General features: G+C 49.2%; 1 protein-coding gene across 3 annotated transcripts in view; it reads left to right on the plus strand.

Annotated features, from left to right (window-relative positions):
• The window catches only part of PPARA (peroxisome proliferator activated receptor alpha), a 61,725-nt gene that overhangs the window by 26,962 nt on the left and 16,467 nt on the right, over positions 1–18,296 (plus strand). For 2 of the 3 annotated variants that reach the window (XM_040637709.1, XM_040637710.1), the window contains exon 3: positions 13,690–13,936. In XM_040637709.1, the coding sequence (XP_040493643.1) occupies positions 13,729–13,936 (208 nt within the window). In that variant the 5' untranslated portion in view covers positions 13,690–13,728. The remainder of the gene's footprint in view (positions 1–13,689; positions 13,937–18,296) is intronic. The other variant, XM_008702885.2, reaches the window with a different exon arrangement.

Here is an 18,296-nt window from a genome sequence, read left to right on the forward strand (position 1 = left end):
CAACACCAACTGGAGCTAATTGATATTTATCTATAGAACATTCCACCCAACAACAGCAGAATAGACACTGTTTTCAATCGCATGTAGAACATTTACCAAGATACCTCCTCTTCTGGGCCATAAAACAAGTTTCAGCAAATTTAAATAAATTCAAGTCATATAAAGTAAATTCTCTGACTGTAATGGAATTAAGTTAGAAATCAATAACACAAACATAATTGAAAATCAAGAAATATTTGGGAACTAAATGACACACTTCCCAAGAATCCATGGGTTGCTAAATCAAAAAAGAAATTAGAAAATACTTTGGGCTGAATGAAAATAAAAGCAACATACGGAAATTTGTGGGGTCCTGCTGTAGCAGTACTTAAGTGGAAATTTATAACACTAAACACCTATATTAGAAAAGAAGAAAGGACTCAAACAATGACCTTAAGAAACTAGAAAAAGAAAAGCAAATTAAATCCAATGTAAACAGAAAAAAAGCAATAATAAAGATCAGAGTGGAAATCGATGAATAGAAAACCAAAACACAATAGAGAAAATCAATGAAACACAAAGCTGATTCTTTGAGAGGATAAATAAAGTTGATAAACCTCTTGCCTGGCTGATCCAGAAAAGGAAGAAAAGACACAGAGGACCAATATCTGGAACAAGGGAGGCAGCATCACCACAGATACTACAGACATCAAAAGGATAACAAGAGAATATTATAAATGACTTTGTGCCTGGACATTTGACAACTCAGATGAAAAGGACAAATTACTTCCAAAACTGAATTCAAGAAGAAAGAGATTACCTGACATTAAATAAACATAATTTGTACTAAAAAACCCTACCCCCAAGAAACTCTGGGCTCAGATGGCGTCACTGGTAGATTCAACCAAATATCTAAGGAATAAATAATACCAATTCTCCACAAAAATCTTCCAGAAAATCAAAGACGTGGGAGTACTTTGCAGCTCATTCTAGGAGGCCAGCCTTATCTGATACCAAAACCAGACAAAGGCACTACAAGTAAAGAAAATGAAACCCTCATATCCCTTGTGAACATAGCTGCAAAAATTCCAAACAAAATTTTAGGACATTGAATTCAACAACATATAAAAAGAACAGTGTATGATAGCCAAGTGGGGTTCAGCCCAGGAATGCAAGGATGGTTTGACATGTAATTGAAAACAAAAGCTGTATGATTATTTAATAGATACAGGAAAAGTGATAGAATTCCACGATAGTTACTAATAAAACAACTGATTTTTTTACAAAGGTACAAAGGTGATACTGTCAAGAAATCTTGTGTTGAGACCATCTTTTCAACAAATTGTGCCAGCACAATTGGCTATCCATAGGCCCCAAGTGAACTTTGATCCATACCTCAGACCATATACAAAAATTAACCCAAAGTAGATTGTAGATCTAAATGTAAAATCTAAAACTCTAAAACTTCTAAAATAATCACAGGAGAAAATCTTCGTGACCTTGGGTTGGGCAAAAATTTTGTGAATATGACACCAATAACACAGTCTGCAAAAGAAAAAGGTGATAAATTGGACTTCATCGGAATGAAACTTTTGTTCTTCAAAGGACAGTTTTAGGGGAATGAAAACACAAATTATGGACTGAGGGAAAAAAATCATTGTAAAGCATAAACCTGATAAAGGACTTCTCTCCAGAATACAGGAAAAAAAAAAACCCCTCTGAATATTCACCTATAAGAAAATAACCCACTTTTTTAAATGGGGAAGAGATTTGGACACTTCGCCAAAGAAGCCGTACGGATAGCAGCGTGAAAATGCTCCATGTCATTCGTTCGCAGCTTTCACAGTGGCAGTGTGATACCACGACCTACCCACTTGAAAGGCCGAGATGAAAAAGACCATCCATACCAACCGTTGGCCGTGATGTGGAGGGACTGAAACTCTCATACACCACTGGTGGGAATGTAAAACAACACACGTGCTTTGGAAAACACGTTGGCAGTTTCTTAAGTGAAACCAACACCTGCCATGTGATGCAACAATTCCATGAGCAGGTAGTTAGCCAACGGAAAGAAAGCATGTGTCCGTCCAGAGACTGTGCATGAGGGTTCGTAGCTGCTTTATTTATAACAGCCCAAACTTGGAAACAATTCAGACATCCATCACTGGTAAATGGATAATCAAACGGGGGCTAGCCACATATTGGAATATTAGTTTGCAATAAAGAAAAATGAACAATCGACATGCATGATGACGTGGATGAATCTCAAAATAATTATGCCGAGTGAAAGAAGCCAGACAAAATGGGCATATACTGTATGATTCTATTTATATAAAACCCCAGAAGATGCAGTGACAGAAAGCAGGTCAGTGGGGACGGGGGTATGGAGGACGAGAGGGAGCCTGGCAGAAGGGCACAAGGAAACGTTTGGGGGTGATGGGTGTGTTCAGTATCTGGATGATGATGGTGGTTTCATGGGTGTATACATATGGCCGGACTTACCAAATTGTATACTTTAAGTATGTACAGGTTACCGTATGCCCCTTACGCGACGTTCATAAAGCAGATTTTAGAAACAGAACCAAGTGACTGGCTCCTAGTCAGCACCAGCACTGAAGCCTCGGCTCTGAGGTCTTCCTCTGAGCCTCAAGTGGCCCCACATGAACATACAGACGAGACTCCATCTGCTGGCTGACGGGGCGGATCTCCACCAGCTGTGCGAACATTTAGCAGCCTAAGTACTGGGGATCCCAGTGAGCCCCACATTTCCTTCTGCCTTTAGTTGAAACTTCCACTCTATTTTATTTTTTAAAGATTTATTTATTTTAGAGAGAGAGAGCAGGGGGAGGGGCAGGGAGAGAGGGAGAGAGAATCCCAAGCAGACCACATGCTGCGCACAAAGCCCTTCGCGGGGCTCGATCCTGGGACCCCGAGATCATGACCTCAGCCAAAATCAAGAGTCAGACAGATGCTTTAACCGACTGAGCCACCCAGGGGCTCCTCCAGTCTTTATTGTTAAAACAAATCAGAGCAAAGCTGGGTGGTTTTTTCTCACCTCTAAACTGTACAAGGCATCTAGCGGGGGATTACACGCACACGGTGGAGCGCGCTCAGCATGGGTGAGCTGGGAAGGGAAGCAGCCAGATGGTCACATCTCGAAATCTCCAGTAGCGGGATCGGAAGCCACAAACACGAGCTCTGGGACACATTCCGCAGAGGACAGTGGCGTGGTGCTTGGGAGCAGAAACCAAGGCTGCCTGTCTGGGTTCGAACCACGGCTCCACTGGTTGTGTGATACTGGGCGTGTTCCTGTCACCTCGCTGTCCTGCAGCTTTCTTGTCAGTCAAGGAAGCATATCCGGAGTGACCGGCTTGTGGGGCTGTTTGAAGACTGAAGTGCATTCACACAGCCTCGGCAAGCGATGAGGATTCTGGAAGTGTTCCTGCCGTTGCCAACGTCCTCGGAATCTCTGCTTGATAGCAGCGTTGTGTCTGGAAGATGGCCAACGATGCAGGTCCTCGAGCTGGCCCAGAAGGGTCTGGAAAACTATGCTGACCTGAAGCGTACACGCAACATTGCTCCTCTGCAAGTCAGACGGCTGCTAAAGGTGCCGTTCCAGGCGTGAGCTCCAGACCTGTACAGAAAACCACATCCAGGAACGGCCCCCAGAACGAGGCAAGTACCAAGCGTTACGGAGGGCGAGAGTCCAGAGTCCCCCCCCCACAGCCACCACATGAAAAGAATACATAGGAACTTTCCTGCCCGCCCACCGGATGGATGGCTTATCTGAAGATTTAGTAATGTGTTGGAAGCAATTTTCCTTCGGCATTCTAGAAGGGCTTGGCCTGTGTCGCCTCCAGCGCTCTCTTGAGAAACCCAAAAGCACCCGGTATTTGATCTTTTGCACGACACGTGTCTTCCGTCTTCGGAAAGCCTGTGGGGTCTTGTAGGAGCTTCTCTGTGCCCCCAGTGTGTGCGGGAGTCCCCGGCGACGAGCTTGGCGTGGGTCTGTGCTCCCCACGCTGTAGGGACCGGGTGGACTCTCCCACCGCCTTCGTTTCTGAGCAGCGTTCTGAGCTCATTTGCTGCCACTTCCCTGGCTCACCTCCCTCGCCCGGGCCTCCCGCCGTTCGCCGTTCGACTGCCCTGCTGACCGCCCCCTGGCTTTCCCCGTCATCCCCGAGGCCTCCGTCTGACCACTCTTGATTCAGTTTGTGATGGCGGTTCTTTAATTCCCAAGAGAGCTTTCGGTTCTCTGTTTCTTTTTATGGCATATTCTTCTCTTCCCACGAGGGCGGTATCTTATCTTTCCAGGGATATTAATACCAGTTCCCCTGGTTTTGTCCTTTTCTTTCTCCTGTATTCTGTTTCTCCAAGTTGATCTTTCTGGATTTGTTGGTTGGTTGGCTCTCTTTCTTTCCTGTCAGAGGCCTTCCTCGGAAAAAGTCTGGTATTTGGGGCTTGTGTACTTCCATGTGAAAGTGAGGAGCTTAAAAGCTGGCTGGGGTTGTGGGCAGAGGGCGGGGAGGGTCGCAGCGGGCTTGCTGCTGAGCTCGGGTTGGGAGGGGACGGCTCCCACTGTGCCCATGGCAGGTGTCTGCAGCTGTTCCCTCTTACGGGAAGGCCTTCCCAGATGAGATGTTCCAGGCCCCTATGGCAGGTGGAGGGCAGGAGACCAACCCCCTCCCCCCCCCAGCGGAACAGGAGCGAGGCTGTGGTTCGGGCTGTCCCCTCCACCCTTTCCCCAGTTACGAGGAACTCCTCAAATGTAAGAGTGATGTCCTCGTCAGCTGTGTCCTAAATGCCCATGACAGGCCACCCACAGACCGATAAAGCAGAGAGACACAGCATCCTGGTGACGGAAGAAATACAGTTCTCATGCATGTGTCTATTATGTAAATAGAACCAGTGCAGAGACCAAGTGTTTCCTTTCCCTCCGTCCTTACAGAGAAGGGTGAACCCAGCGAAAGCATTATATTAACTCTCCCATACTGGGGCTTTTTTCTTCCTTTGCTCTACTTTGCCGTAGAGCAGAACGCAGAATGAGAGCGAGCAGACACCCCTCGTTCAGTTTAGTCAGAAAAGCCGAAGGCAGAAAACTCTGAAGACACATTTACTGACTTTGTTATTTGTACCGTTATTTATGAAGTTGTCCTAAAAGCAGTTCTTGCCTGGCAGAAAGTTGACCCATACTGGAAAAGCCGTTCCTCTGAGTGTACAGGGAGCTGATGATGAATTCCCAGACGGTTCCGCGGGCGAGTGGGTGCTGGGTGCTCAGAGCGCTGCTGCAGAGCCTGTGCCCTCGTCAGAAACTCCTGGCATTGACCATCGCCGGTAACTTTATAAATAGAGCGAGAAGCGTTTTTCCTTGGAGTTCCCTTAGTTCAGAACTCTGCTGTTGACCCCGTCCTCCTCCTCCCATGCTGCTTTTTGCCAGACTTGCAAATGCATCCAGAACTTGTCTGCTCTGGCAAAACACAGCACCGTGGCCTTAATCTGAAAACTGAAGGAGAAAGTCCAAGGAGAAAGGTTTAGAAATGGGCACGTCTTTTTTTATCAACTTCCTGAAATCATAAACCGAAGTTACCGTCCAGGACAGAGCACTACCCCAGACGTCATTGTCTTTCCCCTCGGTTACTCTCGATCTTGAGCAAATTGGACTTCCGTTGAGTTGTCCTTTAGGAGTTAATGATAAAAGGACTTTGTTCTTTAAAGCTAGTCTTGCGTGTCTGGCTGAGAATCTAGAGGCTACAGGCTTGGCGGGACAGAAACACATCCGTAGTCTGGATGCCGCTGGTCACCCCTGGATCTGCTCCAGACCACGTCATTGGTTTAAGTGACGGACGTGAAGTCCTTCGTGTGTCTCAGACGTCTGCTCTTGGTTACTGGTAGGGTTTTCCCCTTCCCTCTGTGTTCAGCTCAGTGCATTCAAAGGTGTGTTTTGTGCATGCACTTGAATGAGGCCCGGTCTTGCCTCTGGGGACAGTGTTGTTTGGGGGAGGGCTGCGTGCCCCTCATTCTGCAAACACTCCGAACAACGTGCTGAGCAGATTGAATCCACTCAGACCACAGGTATTGAAACAGAGGCTCTAAGAAATATGGTCGCAGGGGCGCCTGGGGGGCTCAGTTGGTTAAGCCACTACATTGGGCTAAGGTCATGATCCTGGAGTCCCGGGACTGGGTCCTGCATCCGGCTCCCTGCTCAGCAGGGAGTCTGCTTCTCCCTCTGCCCCTCCCCCATCTCATGCGCGCGCGCGCGCGCGCGCACGCGCTCTCTCTCTCTCTCTCTCTCTCTCATTCTCTCTCAAATAAATAAATAAAATCTTTTTTTTAAAGATTTTATTTATTTATTTGACAGAGAGAGAGACAGCCAGCAAGAGAGGGAACACAAGCAGGGGGAGTGGGAGAGGAAGAAGCAGGCTCCCAGCGGAAGAGCCTGATGTGGGGCTCGATCCCAGAACTCTGGGATCACGCCCTGAGCCGAAGGCAGACGCCTAACGACTGAGCCACCCAGGCGCCCCTAAATAAAATCTTTTTAAAAAAAGAAAAAAAGAAAAGAAATGTGGTCACGTATTCCAGGTCACAGGCGGCACTGCCCTGTCCCCTGAGGGCGGGACTGGCATCCTCCCGAGCTGCGGCCAGGAACCGCAGAGGAGACTACTGCCAGCTGCATGGTCACTTTCCAGAGGGGGCGGGGAGGCCGGAGGAGCCTGGGTGTCCCTCAGAAGCCCTGCGCCTGCTGTATCACGGCCCTCACTGTCCACGGGTCACAGCTCCCTCCACCTGGGAAACCTGCCCCCCTCCTTCTGTCCTGGATTCCATGGACGTGATCTCATCCTGCCCGTTACCTGATCAGGCCAGAGCGTAGGTTTGTCGCCGCCTCTGTCCCGCATCCAGCTGCGGTGAGCCACCAGCGTTAGCCCCTCATGTTCTTCCCGTCCCTCCCCACACCCCTCCTGGGGACAGTCTCCACAGTCTCATAAGGACTCTGGCTGCTTCTCTCCCGTCTCCCTAACAAGCAGGCCCCACCCTGCGGCCCGGACGTTGTAATGAGGGTGTTGCCATGCCGCAAGGCTGCTCAGCACCCCGCCCTGACTCTCACCGCTCAGAGGCCGGGGACCACGCCCCTGCCACGATGACCACGCCCCTGCCGTGATGACCACGCCCCTGCCCACCATGAGAGTGATATATCACCACTCCCCGCCTCTCCTGCTTCTGCCGCTCATCCCCGGCCGCTTGCCCCTGTGCTGCATCGGCAACAGTCACAAAATCGTTGTGCGTCCCCCCCCCCATCAGAGTTAGGAGGTATCGCCCCATCCCTGGGACCCGAGCTGGCCTTGTGACTTGCCCCGAGCCACAGCACGTGGCCGAAGTGACACTGTATAACTTACACGCGTGGTCTTGCGGTCCCTGTACTGACCCGTGGGCTACTGCGCAAGACGGGGCCCAAACTGCCGGCCCGCAGACTTGGGAAGCATGTACTGGTTGTGTTCAAGCCACTATGTCATAGGGTTGTTTGTCACGCAGTAGCACAGAACTGACACGTCTCAGAGCGGATGGTGCGCCCAGCTCGGCTCTTTACTGATGCTTTAGGTCACCATGCACACGGCTGCTCTCTGTTCTTAGAGACGCCCCTTAGCCTCGTTCCTATCACTATTTTCTGCATTGCTTTCCAATCTTTCGGGATTCAGCTCAGGCGCCCCCTCCTTCAAGGAACTTTTCTGGACTCCCCCCACACACCCCAGGATTCCCCACGTTTCAGCCTCTGCAGTCGTGTGTTTGTTCATGTCTCATCCCCTAGTAGCCGGACATGTTCCTTACCTCTCTGAACTGCTGGGTTTTCCTCTGTAAATGGGACGGATACCACCTGCCATGCCCTGGGTACTGGGGAACTTAGCATGGCACATCGGGCTGTGCTGGGACCCTGCCCAAGGCGATGCCCAGCCAGTGCTCCCGGCTCCCTCTCTGCCCTGGGGCCGTGGGTCCCTCCGGGGCTAAGGTTGCCTCTTCCAGTGTCTTGTCCAGGGTTAAGCCAGTCACCAGCTCAGGCGGACGCTCACGTGTTTCCAGAAGTTCGTAAAACATGGTCTCCCCACCCGAAGGCGACCGTCATCAATCTAGCCCAGAAAATGAAGGTTCAGCCGTACAGGGTCGGCTGTTGGTGTGTGATGTCATTGTGCTGTCACCAGGCAGGGCCTCCCTTGTTCCCGAATGTCATCGTTTGGTTTTGTTCCTGGCGAGGCCCTGGGTCCTCTCACTTCTGTGCCACCTGGCAGGTGCATGCTTCAGCGCTAGGCTTCCGTCTCTATCGGAGCAGAGCTTTTGTGCGGCAGACGCGGATCTCCTCTCCAGCGATCACTGATTCCTGCGACAAGCTTCTCAGCTCAGATTTCCTCTTGCAACAGGCACACGATGTGTCCGAAGTTACAGCTTTCCTTTAATTATTTTAATTTCACCACCAACAAAGATAAGATTAGATGGAAAAACAAGAGCCCCGGTTTCAGGAAAATGGGAAGCTTGCCGGGTTTGAAGTGAAGACAGATACTATCTTACAGTGCGAACTTTTTGTGAAACTGGCAGGAGTTTTCTTGGAAGTGTTTGGGAACATTCTTCTTGCACCTTTTTCTTTGTTTAAAGATTTATTTATTTATTTTAGAGAGAGAGAGAGCCTGAGTGGGAGGGGCAGAGGGAGACGGGATCTCAGGCAGACTCCGTGCTGAGCACGGAGCCCGACATGGGACTTGATCCCACGACCCTGAGATGATGGCCTGAGCTGAAACCAAGAGTCGGACGCTCAACTGACTGTCCACCCAGGTGCCCCTCTTCTTGCATCTTTAAAGATAAAGGTGCAGAGACTCAGAGTCCTTGCCACATTGGACTCCTCAGCCATTTTCACACGCCAAATTCTTTTGATTACAAAAATGCCGATGCCTGAGGCGTCGTTGGGGAAGATCTTAGATGTCCCTAGATAAATCTGTGTGGAGTGCAAACTACTCCTAATTACCCTGCCTTTGGCTTAATGTGTTAAAACACCCAGTCCCGGGCTCCCTTCCCACTGCCGCACCCTGGTGCTCTCCTCTCTGTTTCAGATCCTGTCAGAGGTATTTTCCGTACTGACTTTGGAAGCACGTTAATCATTAGGCAGGGGGCACGGGTTAATCAACTTCTATGAACTTCTGGTGCCAGGAGAAGGTCCAGAGGGCTTTGTAGCATTTCTTTGCTTATTTTGAAATGTTATTTTAAATGCTAGTCCAACAAATTCAGCTGAAGGCTCTAAATATTACAGATCTAAAAGGTAGACAGAAAAGTATAACCAATCTGACGAGGTGGTGAATTACAGTTGGTGGAAAATAGAAAAATTCGTTGTCCTCTTATCCGCCATGTAAGTGGCACTGTCTGACTAAAATCCTGTCCTTTACCTTTCCACCACTCAGTGAAGTCTTACCAGAAAATGTAAATAGTTTCTATAAGGTGGCATTAGTAAGCCCATTACCTATAATTCAAGGGAGTTTTTAAGTTAGGGTTGCTTACAGAAAGATAAGTAGTAGCAAAGTAAAAGTCCCACGTTTGTAACAATGTATTCGGACCCTTTTGTGTCAAATACAAGAGCTGAGTGGGGGAAACTCAAGCCCAGCTCCATCTGTTCTTTCCCGCGAGTATCTGACCCCATAGCATATAAACCTGTTGTGACAGTTGGGACAATATTGAGCTGTTATTTAATACTTAATTTCAGAAAGTATTTACAAAGGGCCTCTCAGGTCCAAGAAACTCCATTCGTAACGTAAGGGCGCAGACATGGTCCAGACACAGTCACAGCCCCCGGGAGCCGACAAGGACGTGATTCTTCCTTGGTCTTTGATTCCAAGCATTTGATGAAATGAAAGTCCTTCACTTTGTCTTCAAAGTACCTACTTTATGTTAGTACAGAACTTCTCCCACATTTTCCGTCTGTCGCTTCTACGGTGGAGAGTTGGGCTGATCAACCGTTCATGCCTTAACCCCAAGACCTCTCCTTTGGGGTAACGGAGCTGGCTGCTGGCAGCCCCACTCCCCATCCCTGTTTGACACAAGCTCTTTCCTGCCAACCTGGCACTCTGCTGTTCACTGTGAGGCTTAGACTTATCTTTTCCTCTTGTGTGCTTTGTTTTTAAGTCCCGATGGTGATTATACTTCACTGTGCAAATTTCTGATCACTTGCCCAACACAGAAGCACGCTGACTTCTGATCGAGATATCCTTGCGTCCTGTCGTCTTTGGACACGCCAGGTTTGCCCCCCATCTGGGTGATGGCAGGCCGCACCTGCGAACACAGAGCCAGAGGGGTCCTCGCAGACGTGCACCGAGTTCCTGGTGGGGTAACCCGCGAGGGCACACGCTGTGCCCGTCCTAGCTAAGCGCTGGAAACAGACACCGGACACCTCCTGCACTGTAAGGTTGGGCGAAAAATATGGATACAGGGATTAGCAAAACACATTCTCCGCCCTCGAGACAGACGTGAAACGTTCTCACGCTGCATGTGATTAGGGCTTGTCAGAATCGGGCCGAGGGACTGTGGGAACCTGGAGGAGGGTGCTGAGCCCCACTTGGCTTCACAGAGTAAGAGCTCATCATGCCATTAGCAACTCATGTTAGCCTCATCTTTTAAAAAGTCATGCCATCTAAGAGTGGGTGATTCGGAAAATGCTGTGTGGTAAAGGTTGTGGGTTACTGTTGAAATCCTTCCAGCACTTCCCCTGCCCTCGCTGACACAAAATGGTAATAGTAGCTATGCCTCCACCATTCTGTCCCTCTTTCTCTTCCTTCCTTCCTTCTTTCTTGTTCTTTCTTTCTTTCTTTCTTTCTTTCTTTCTTTCTTTCATACTCCGCTCAAAGGAATATTCTGATGGGTAAATGCCCTACTGAGACCTAAAAGGACAATTTTTGCAGTTTACATTCAAGTTTCTGAAATAACAAGATGCAGCTGTAACATTTACATTGGACGGGAAAGAAAAGATGTGTTGAGAGAGAGCCCTGGCAGGCCTTGGGTTCAGGAAGGGACACAAGGATTACAGGGAACCTGCGTCTCGGTGGGAGTTGGGTGGAGAGCTCCGCTGTCCTCTCCCCGGGCTCTCGGCCCCCGTGGAAGCCTCTCTGCATGAGGAAATGGAAGACCCACCGGAGTTCTGCTAGCGTCTCTGCTTTTCCTTCGGCCGTTTGTCTGGCCTCCTTGGCCAGACTGGGAGCTGCTGAGAAAAGAGATCGTCTGTCTGTTGCGCCCGTCTGTCCCTCCAGAGCGCTTGGTGTGGAGGACACCGTAACTGGCGCCTGGCTTGTTCTCCTCGAGGAACTGGGCAGTGGCCGTGCCATGTGGACTTTAGAGCCAGACTTCCTGTGATATTTCTGCTGCTTGAGCAGAAGCCACAGCGACAGGGGGAGGGCTGGGAGCCAGAGCACGCCGGGAGCCCCGGGGCAGGTGGGCTGGGGTGTGTGCCGGGCTGCCTCGGCTCTCCACCTGGGGACACCTTCAAAGGGAGCCCTGTCTTATCTGCTCCAGCCGGAAGCAAGAGAGGGCGGTGTGTTCAGTGATCTGTGCAAACGCCAGTCCTCTGGCCAGGGTTCAGGACAGTGTTGCCTCACTCTGCGGAGGGATTTTATCTTGTTAGCTCTTCATTAACAGCAAGACTGGCGTTCCCCTAAATAAATCTTGCGTATGCTTTAAAAACAACTGAAAAGTAAAACGATAAGAGTATTCTAACTCACTGAGTGTAACGACAGGGAAACAAACATCATTTTATAGTGAAAGATCAGTTCCTCCAGCTTCGACACTCCTGGTTGGAAGATTGAGTATTTGCAGGAAGAAAAAGGCTGCTGTCCATACTCATTTTCCCTTGTAGCACGGGGAGTCTCATGACGAGGTGGTCACAGCCCCACTGACAGCACAGCCTCTGCCCAGCTCTCTGATACTTACTAGGCTCAACTGTATGGTTAATATTTTACATGAGTGACTGCAGTTTTTAACCTTTTGTTCATGGTGAAAAATATTTTCAGCGATACTTACCCCACTGTCTTGCTTGCCATTTAAAGAAACCTGTCTTCAGACATAACGCAGAATAAAACATGATAGAAAAAAATGCAGTTTCACAGCCTGATTGTAGATATAGAGATTACAGAGAAAGTCTTTTAAATCCTACAAAAGGCTGATGGTTCTCTTTTATTTTTCCTGTGTGTTGTTGTCAACCATGAGAACTTACTGTCAGAACTCTAAGCATGAGATGTGACTTTCACAAAAATGTGTGAATTGTATCCATTTTTCATTTCTAAAGGAAGTCAAAACATCCCTTCATCTTTGCACTTGAAGATATTTACTTTAAGCGGGGCTGAACTGTGAAAATGCTTTAGAAGAGCGCTTTCCACGGATTTGCTTTGGAGTAGTGCTCTCCCTCGGCTGGGGAGCCAGGCATCCTGTGGCCACCGTGTGATGGCAGCGCCTCGCGGTCAGCCCTGGCTGTCATCGGCAGGCACCTCCTTGGGTCCTTTCGGTGCCGCGAGCCGTGGGCTTCACTGGGACCCCTTCAGATGGGAAAGCAGTTCCAGAAGCTAAATGTCACTGCACGATGCTGACTGCCAGGCCCACGGATGGACCTGGGGCGGGACCTTCGGAGGACGAGGTGGGCGGGCAGTTCGGGCAGCCGGACCTGCCCCACACCTGTGCACCCCTGCACACACGCCCCGGATCTCTTTTTGTGTGTCCCGATTTCCTCTTCTTATAAGGACACTAATCAGATTGGATCAGGGCCTGCTTTAAAGACCTCGTCTTAACATAAGTGCCTCTTCAAGGCCCTCTCTCCAAATATAGCCACATTCTGAGGTCTGGGGGTGGGGTCAGGATTCCAACATGGCAATTTTGGCGGGACACAGTTCAGCTCGAAACAGTACCCATCTGGAGAGTATTCTTTTGTTTGCTAGTTGAAACAGTCTAGCTTTGTCAGGGACTCACCTAGCTGGGTTTTTTAAACTCTACAATGTATCTCTAAGTACACCATCATTTTTCAGGAAAACCTGCACGAGTTACCCCCCAGGGTACAAGGAGAACATAGAATACTGCACTAGGCTGTGTGCCGACAGCTGTGTGCCGGCAGCTTGTCTCTCCTGCTCTCTCTGAACCCCTCCGCTAAGCCACACTGGCCTGCTTGTTCCTACAAGCGAACACTGTGGGGCTTTTGCGCTCGCTGTTTGCTGGAACATTCTCTCCCGAGACCTGTGCGCAGCTCACCCTCTCAGGTTCTGCTGTTCCCAGATCAGCAAGGCAGTGTTCCCCGGTACGGCAGCATCCGTTCCCCATCTGCTCTTACCGTGCTATCGGATCGCCAGCAGACACTCATTCCACACGCGTTTGTTTATTTGCTGTCTGTGTCCCCACCGAAACAGGTGTCGTAGGCAAGCGGGGACTCTGTGTCCACTGCCGTTTCTGTCCAGCTCAGATACACGGAGCACACACTGTGCGCTCAGTCACAGATGAATGATATTCGCAGGATCAGCTTTGAAAACATGTTGTGTTGAAAGATTTTCATTTTCTGAGCAAGCTTATCAAGAGGCATGCTGAGAAAAGGTGGTCAACACGGGTCCTTCCTAGATGATGAATTCAGTGGGTCATCATCGGTAAAGGATGTTTTCACTGAAGGAAAAGTGTTCTTCTATGTCTGTCTCACTCGTTACTTCTCTCTCCTCCCAGGTTGGGGCTCGGCTACATTTCCAGAACCATCTAGTCAAGATGGTAGACACAGAAAGCCCAATTTGCCCCCTCTCCCCGCTCGAGGCTAATGATCTGGAAAGCCCATTATCTGAAGAATTTCTACAAGAAATGGGAAGCATCCAAGAGATTTCTCAGTCCATTGGTGAGGACAGTTCTGGAAGCTTTAGTTTTACAGAATACCAGTATTTAGGAAGTGGCCCAGGATCTGATGGATCTGTTATTACAGGTAAGTGTGCTGTCTCCTAAAAAGTTTTATTTAGAAAATTTTGGGGGTTTTGGTTTTTTTTTTTCCTGCTGAGAAAATTGTTCTCTTTAAAAGGCTGGCAAAGCAGTCCCATCTTTGTGCAGTGAACTCTTTAGACATGATAAAGCATGATACCCAGTCCACTGGGCCTGGAGGCCTTTCAGGAGACATGTGAGATACACAGTATGCCTGCTTTTAAAAGCTACACAAATCAAATAATGCTTGAAATTCAGTTAAGGCAGTCAGCTGCATTTCTAAAAAATTCTTGAGTTTCTACTTCTTTAAAGCAGAGGCCCCTATTATAATAAAAAGGGTGATTTTTTAAAATCTGGCAATGTATATGACCCGCCTATTTTCTACGCTGCAGTAAGAACTGCAGGAGAGGCACCTGGGGGGCTCAGTCGGTGAAGCATCCAACCCTTGATTTCGGCTCAGGTCCTGATCTCAGGGTCCTGCGGGCGAGTCCCACGTTGGGCTCCACACTCAGCATGGGGTCTGCTAGAGTCTCTCTCTCTCCCTCTGCTTCTCCCTCTGCTTGTGCTCTCTCTCTCTAAAATAAATAAATAAAATCTTTAAAAAAAAGGAAGAAGAAGAAGAAGAACTGTAACAAGTGTCAGCAGGGCAAATACCAAGAAGTAAAACATGGGGTCCGCTTAGGCAACCTCTGATGTCACAGAGAAGAAATGGGGGAACACTTCATCCTTCCAGGCAACAACGAAGCCAGCCCGGGATAACGTGGTGTAAACTGCGTCCTCGATTGGACCGGGCTCCCCGGGTGTCGAGTCTTAACCCGGGGCACGTTTCTGCCAGCCGTCTTCTTGCTTATTCCTGCTCCAGGAAGATGATTTTCATGACGGCGCTGACGTTAGTGCCGGTGGGAAGGGAAGGTTCTCGAGCGGCTGGGAGCGGCGTATGCTGATGGAACCTCTGTAGAGAGGACGGCGGAAGGACCTGGCAGGCCCACTGGGGACAGACATCGTTTAAAAGGAGACGCGTACAAGGCGCATGGCAGCCGTATTTGGGCCAGTGCCTGCAGCGTGGTGACGTATGTGGCCGCCGTGCGCTGTGGCCACCTGCACGGTGGGGCCCCATAGGAAGCAAGGGAAGCGGACAGATCGTGAAAACTTCTTTACCGTAACTTAACGAACTGGCTCCACCCGTATCACTCGAATCCACACAAAAAGCGACACTGAATGAAATGAAACAGCTTGAGGATACATTCCGTGTGATTCGATCCGTGTAAGATCTCCAACACCGAACAGCGCCGAACGTGGTCAGTGGGTATGGACACACATCTGGGAAGACTCGTGGCAGCTCTACGATGCTGGTCCCCTGCCGAGAGGAAGAGGGGTCTGGGGGTAGGTTGCACGTTAGACAGAAACATTACCATTTGTAAATCTGGGCGGCACGGGTCCTACTGTACGTTTTTCTATATGTTTGAGATACTTTAAAGAAAAATACAAGCAGCAAAAAGGAGCATTCCTGGCAGAAGGAAAAAGCACCTTGTGCAAAGCCTCACGTGATCCTCGTAAAAACACAGTGAGAGACTGTTGTCATTTTGCAAGTGGAAATAAACTCACAGATACTAGGTAACGCAGCCCGGTCACGCAGCTAGAAAGAGACTGTGCCGAGACTTGAACCCCAGCTGGCTCCGAAGCCGTGTTCTTTGTAGGAACATCCCTTTTGGCAGCAGTGTCCTCGACGCAGAAAATCAGGGATTGCACGATCTATGTGAGACCCCGAGGAGATGACACGTTAATGGGCTCTGTGGCCTTCCTGACTGAGCAACCTTTGCAGTGACCCCAACAGACCTTTATAAATGGTTCGCGTTTTGACTGCCTTTCTCATGACGTGTTACCAAGGCAGTAAGCTTCGAGGAAAAGGAGCAAGTGTCCAGGGTGATGGGAGCTTCCAGAAACAGCGAGGGAGGGGGGCAAGGAAAAGCCTCTGGGGTGTGGGACCACCTTGCAGAGCCTCAGTAGGTCGCCTTGTGGCCGACCTGTGCTAGTGTCCGGGACAGTGACAGCCCAGGCTACTGGGCACCGTGGTAGTTGTTGCACACGCCTTGTCTCCCCGAATCCCAAGAGCAATGTTTGAGCTCGTTGTTCTGTTTATTTGAGGGAAGAGGTAGGGAGACAGACCCCAGGACACTGGGACATGCTGGAGGTGACAAACCCAGAGTAGGAGAAAACCCAGGGTCAAACCTAGCTCTCAACCCCTCCAAACGGGTCTTTGATTCAGCACATCGCAGACACACCGTGTGCTGGCTGATTGCTTCCGTGCACTATTTGCAGTTATACTATCAGAATTTTTTTTCTTCTGGATTTGAGGAGATTCATCTGTGTCCATTTGTTTCTTTTTTTTTTTTTTAAGAAGGCAGATTCTCCCCCCCCCCCCGCCTTCTTTGAAAAACATATCATCCGTTTTATAATTAAAGAGTCAAGGATACGCTTTCCTTCAGGTCACACACTCTCGAGGTTGTTCTCAAATAAGGAACTTGTGTGAACAGGGTGGGTGTGCCGTTGTAAACCCTCTGGAAAGTTCTGTCTTAGCCATGGGCATGAAGAGGGGCCAGACACCTGCCTTCTCCAGGACGGTAGAGTGCACAGCAACCGCTCTGCCTGGATTTTCTCTCTCCCAAGTCCTCACCCTCAAACAGGAGGGATCCGAAGTTACGTTCTTCCAATTACTTTCAAGGTTGCTTTTCTGAAACTAGTGTCTTTTAGGTCATTGTCAAGAACTAGAATCTAAAATATATTCCTAAGCCATCTGAAAGCTCTGACACTTAAAACTTGGAGATGTTACATAAACTAGCCTCCTGGTCCATATACTTCATCAAAAGCCACGCGGGGCCCAAGTCCACGGGCCGACATGCGCTTCGCGTCTAAATAAAGTAAGGGCAAGGGTGCTGGGGGCGAGAGTTCCACCCTGGTCTTCAACCAATTCCAAGGAACTTTGTGGCAAAAACAAAAGAGGGGGAACTTACCAAAAGTGATCACAGTGACACGTACTCAACACGCACCCCTGGGTGTGCGGTCAGCCATCCGTAGACCCTCCAGCTTCTCCTCACTGTTGTGGGTCCTTTTGGTCATTTGGCATCATCGCTCCCTTCTTAAGATCTTGCTTTGTTTCCTTTCCAGGTTCTCCAGTGCGGGCGTGACCAGCTCATTTGAGATAAGATTACCACTTACTTGTAAACTAGATTTTCCATCCCGCGGGTGGTATTTCTGCATTACGTAAATTGCTCCCACGGAAGGGCTGTCTATAAAATGTATTCACTTTAAACTTTACACCCGGGAGAACAGATGGGTGAGGCTGCTTGCGCGGCCAGTCTGTCTTTCTGCCCCGATTTTCTTAACGACGTGATTGGCGCCCATGGTTGAAGTGTACGGTTTGACGTGCACACATGTTGTGAGTGTGAAATCATCCCCATGATGGAAATAGTGACCAAACCCATCACCTCCAGATTTACTTGTGCCCTTTTGTAAACCCTCTTCCCCACCCCTGGGTCCCCCCCCCAACACCCCGAACACCAATCTATCATTATGGAGCTGTTTGTATCTCCTAGAATTTTATATAGAAAGAGTAATGCAGTAGGTATTTTTTTCAGCTGGCTTCTTTCACTTAGCAGATTCTTTTGAGATTCATATGCGTGGAAGCACATATCAGTAGTTCAGGTTTTTATCTGTCGTATGAATAAGCCACTGTCTGTTTCCCCATTCGCCTGTCGATCAACATTTGATTTGCTTCTGGGTATTGGCTGTTACAAGTAGCGCTGCTGGGAACATTGACGTCTCTGTGGTCACGTGCTTTGGCTTCTCTGCACTACATACCTAGGAGCGGGTGGCTGGGACCCAAGGCAGATGTACGTGTGACTTTTAAGAAATGCCATGATCCTTTCCAGAATGGCAGGTCACTTTTTTTTAAAGATTTTATTTATTTATTTGAGAGAGAGAGAGAGAGAGCGCACAAGCAGGGGGAGCAGCAGAGGCAGAGGGAGAAGCAGGCTCCCTGCTGAGCAGGGAGCCCGACGTGGGGCTCGCTCCCAAGACCTTGGGATCGTGACCTGAGCCAAAGGCAGACGCTTCACCAACCGAGCCACGCGGGCACCCAAGTGTTATCTCATTTTAGGTTCCCACCAACGGTTGTGAGAGCTCCAGCTCATGCACACCCTCGATGAACGTCAAATATGGTCAGTCTTCCAGGTTTTGGCCATCCTGATGGGTGTGTAACGGGATGTCGCGGCGGTGGTTTTCGTTTGCATCTACCTGAGGCCTAGTGATGCCGAGACTCTTTTGCTAGATATCTTCTTTTTGAAGCTTTTCTAATGAAGTATAGTTGA

The sequence above is a fragment of the Ursus maritimus genome, unplaced genomic scaffold (genome assembly GCF_017311325.1).
Source record: "Ursus maritimus isolate PB19 unplaced genomic scaffold, ASM1731132v1 scaffold_21, whole genome shotgun sequence".
NCBI lineage: Eukaryota > Metazoa > Chordata > Mammalia > Carnivora > Ursidae > Ursus > Ursus maritimus.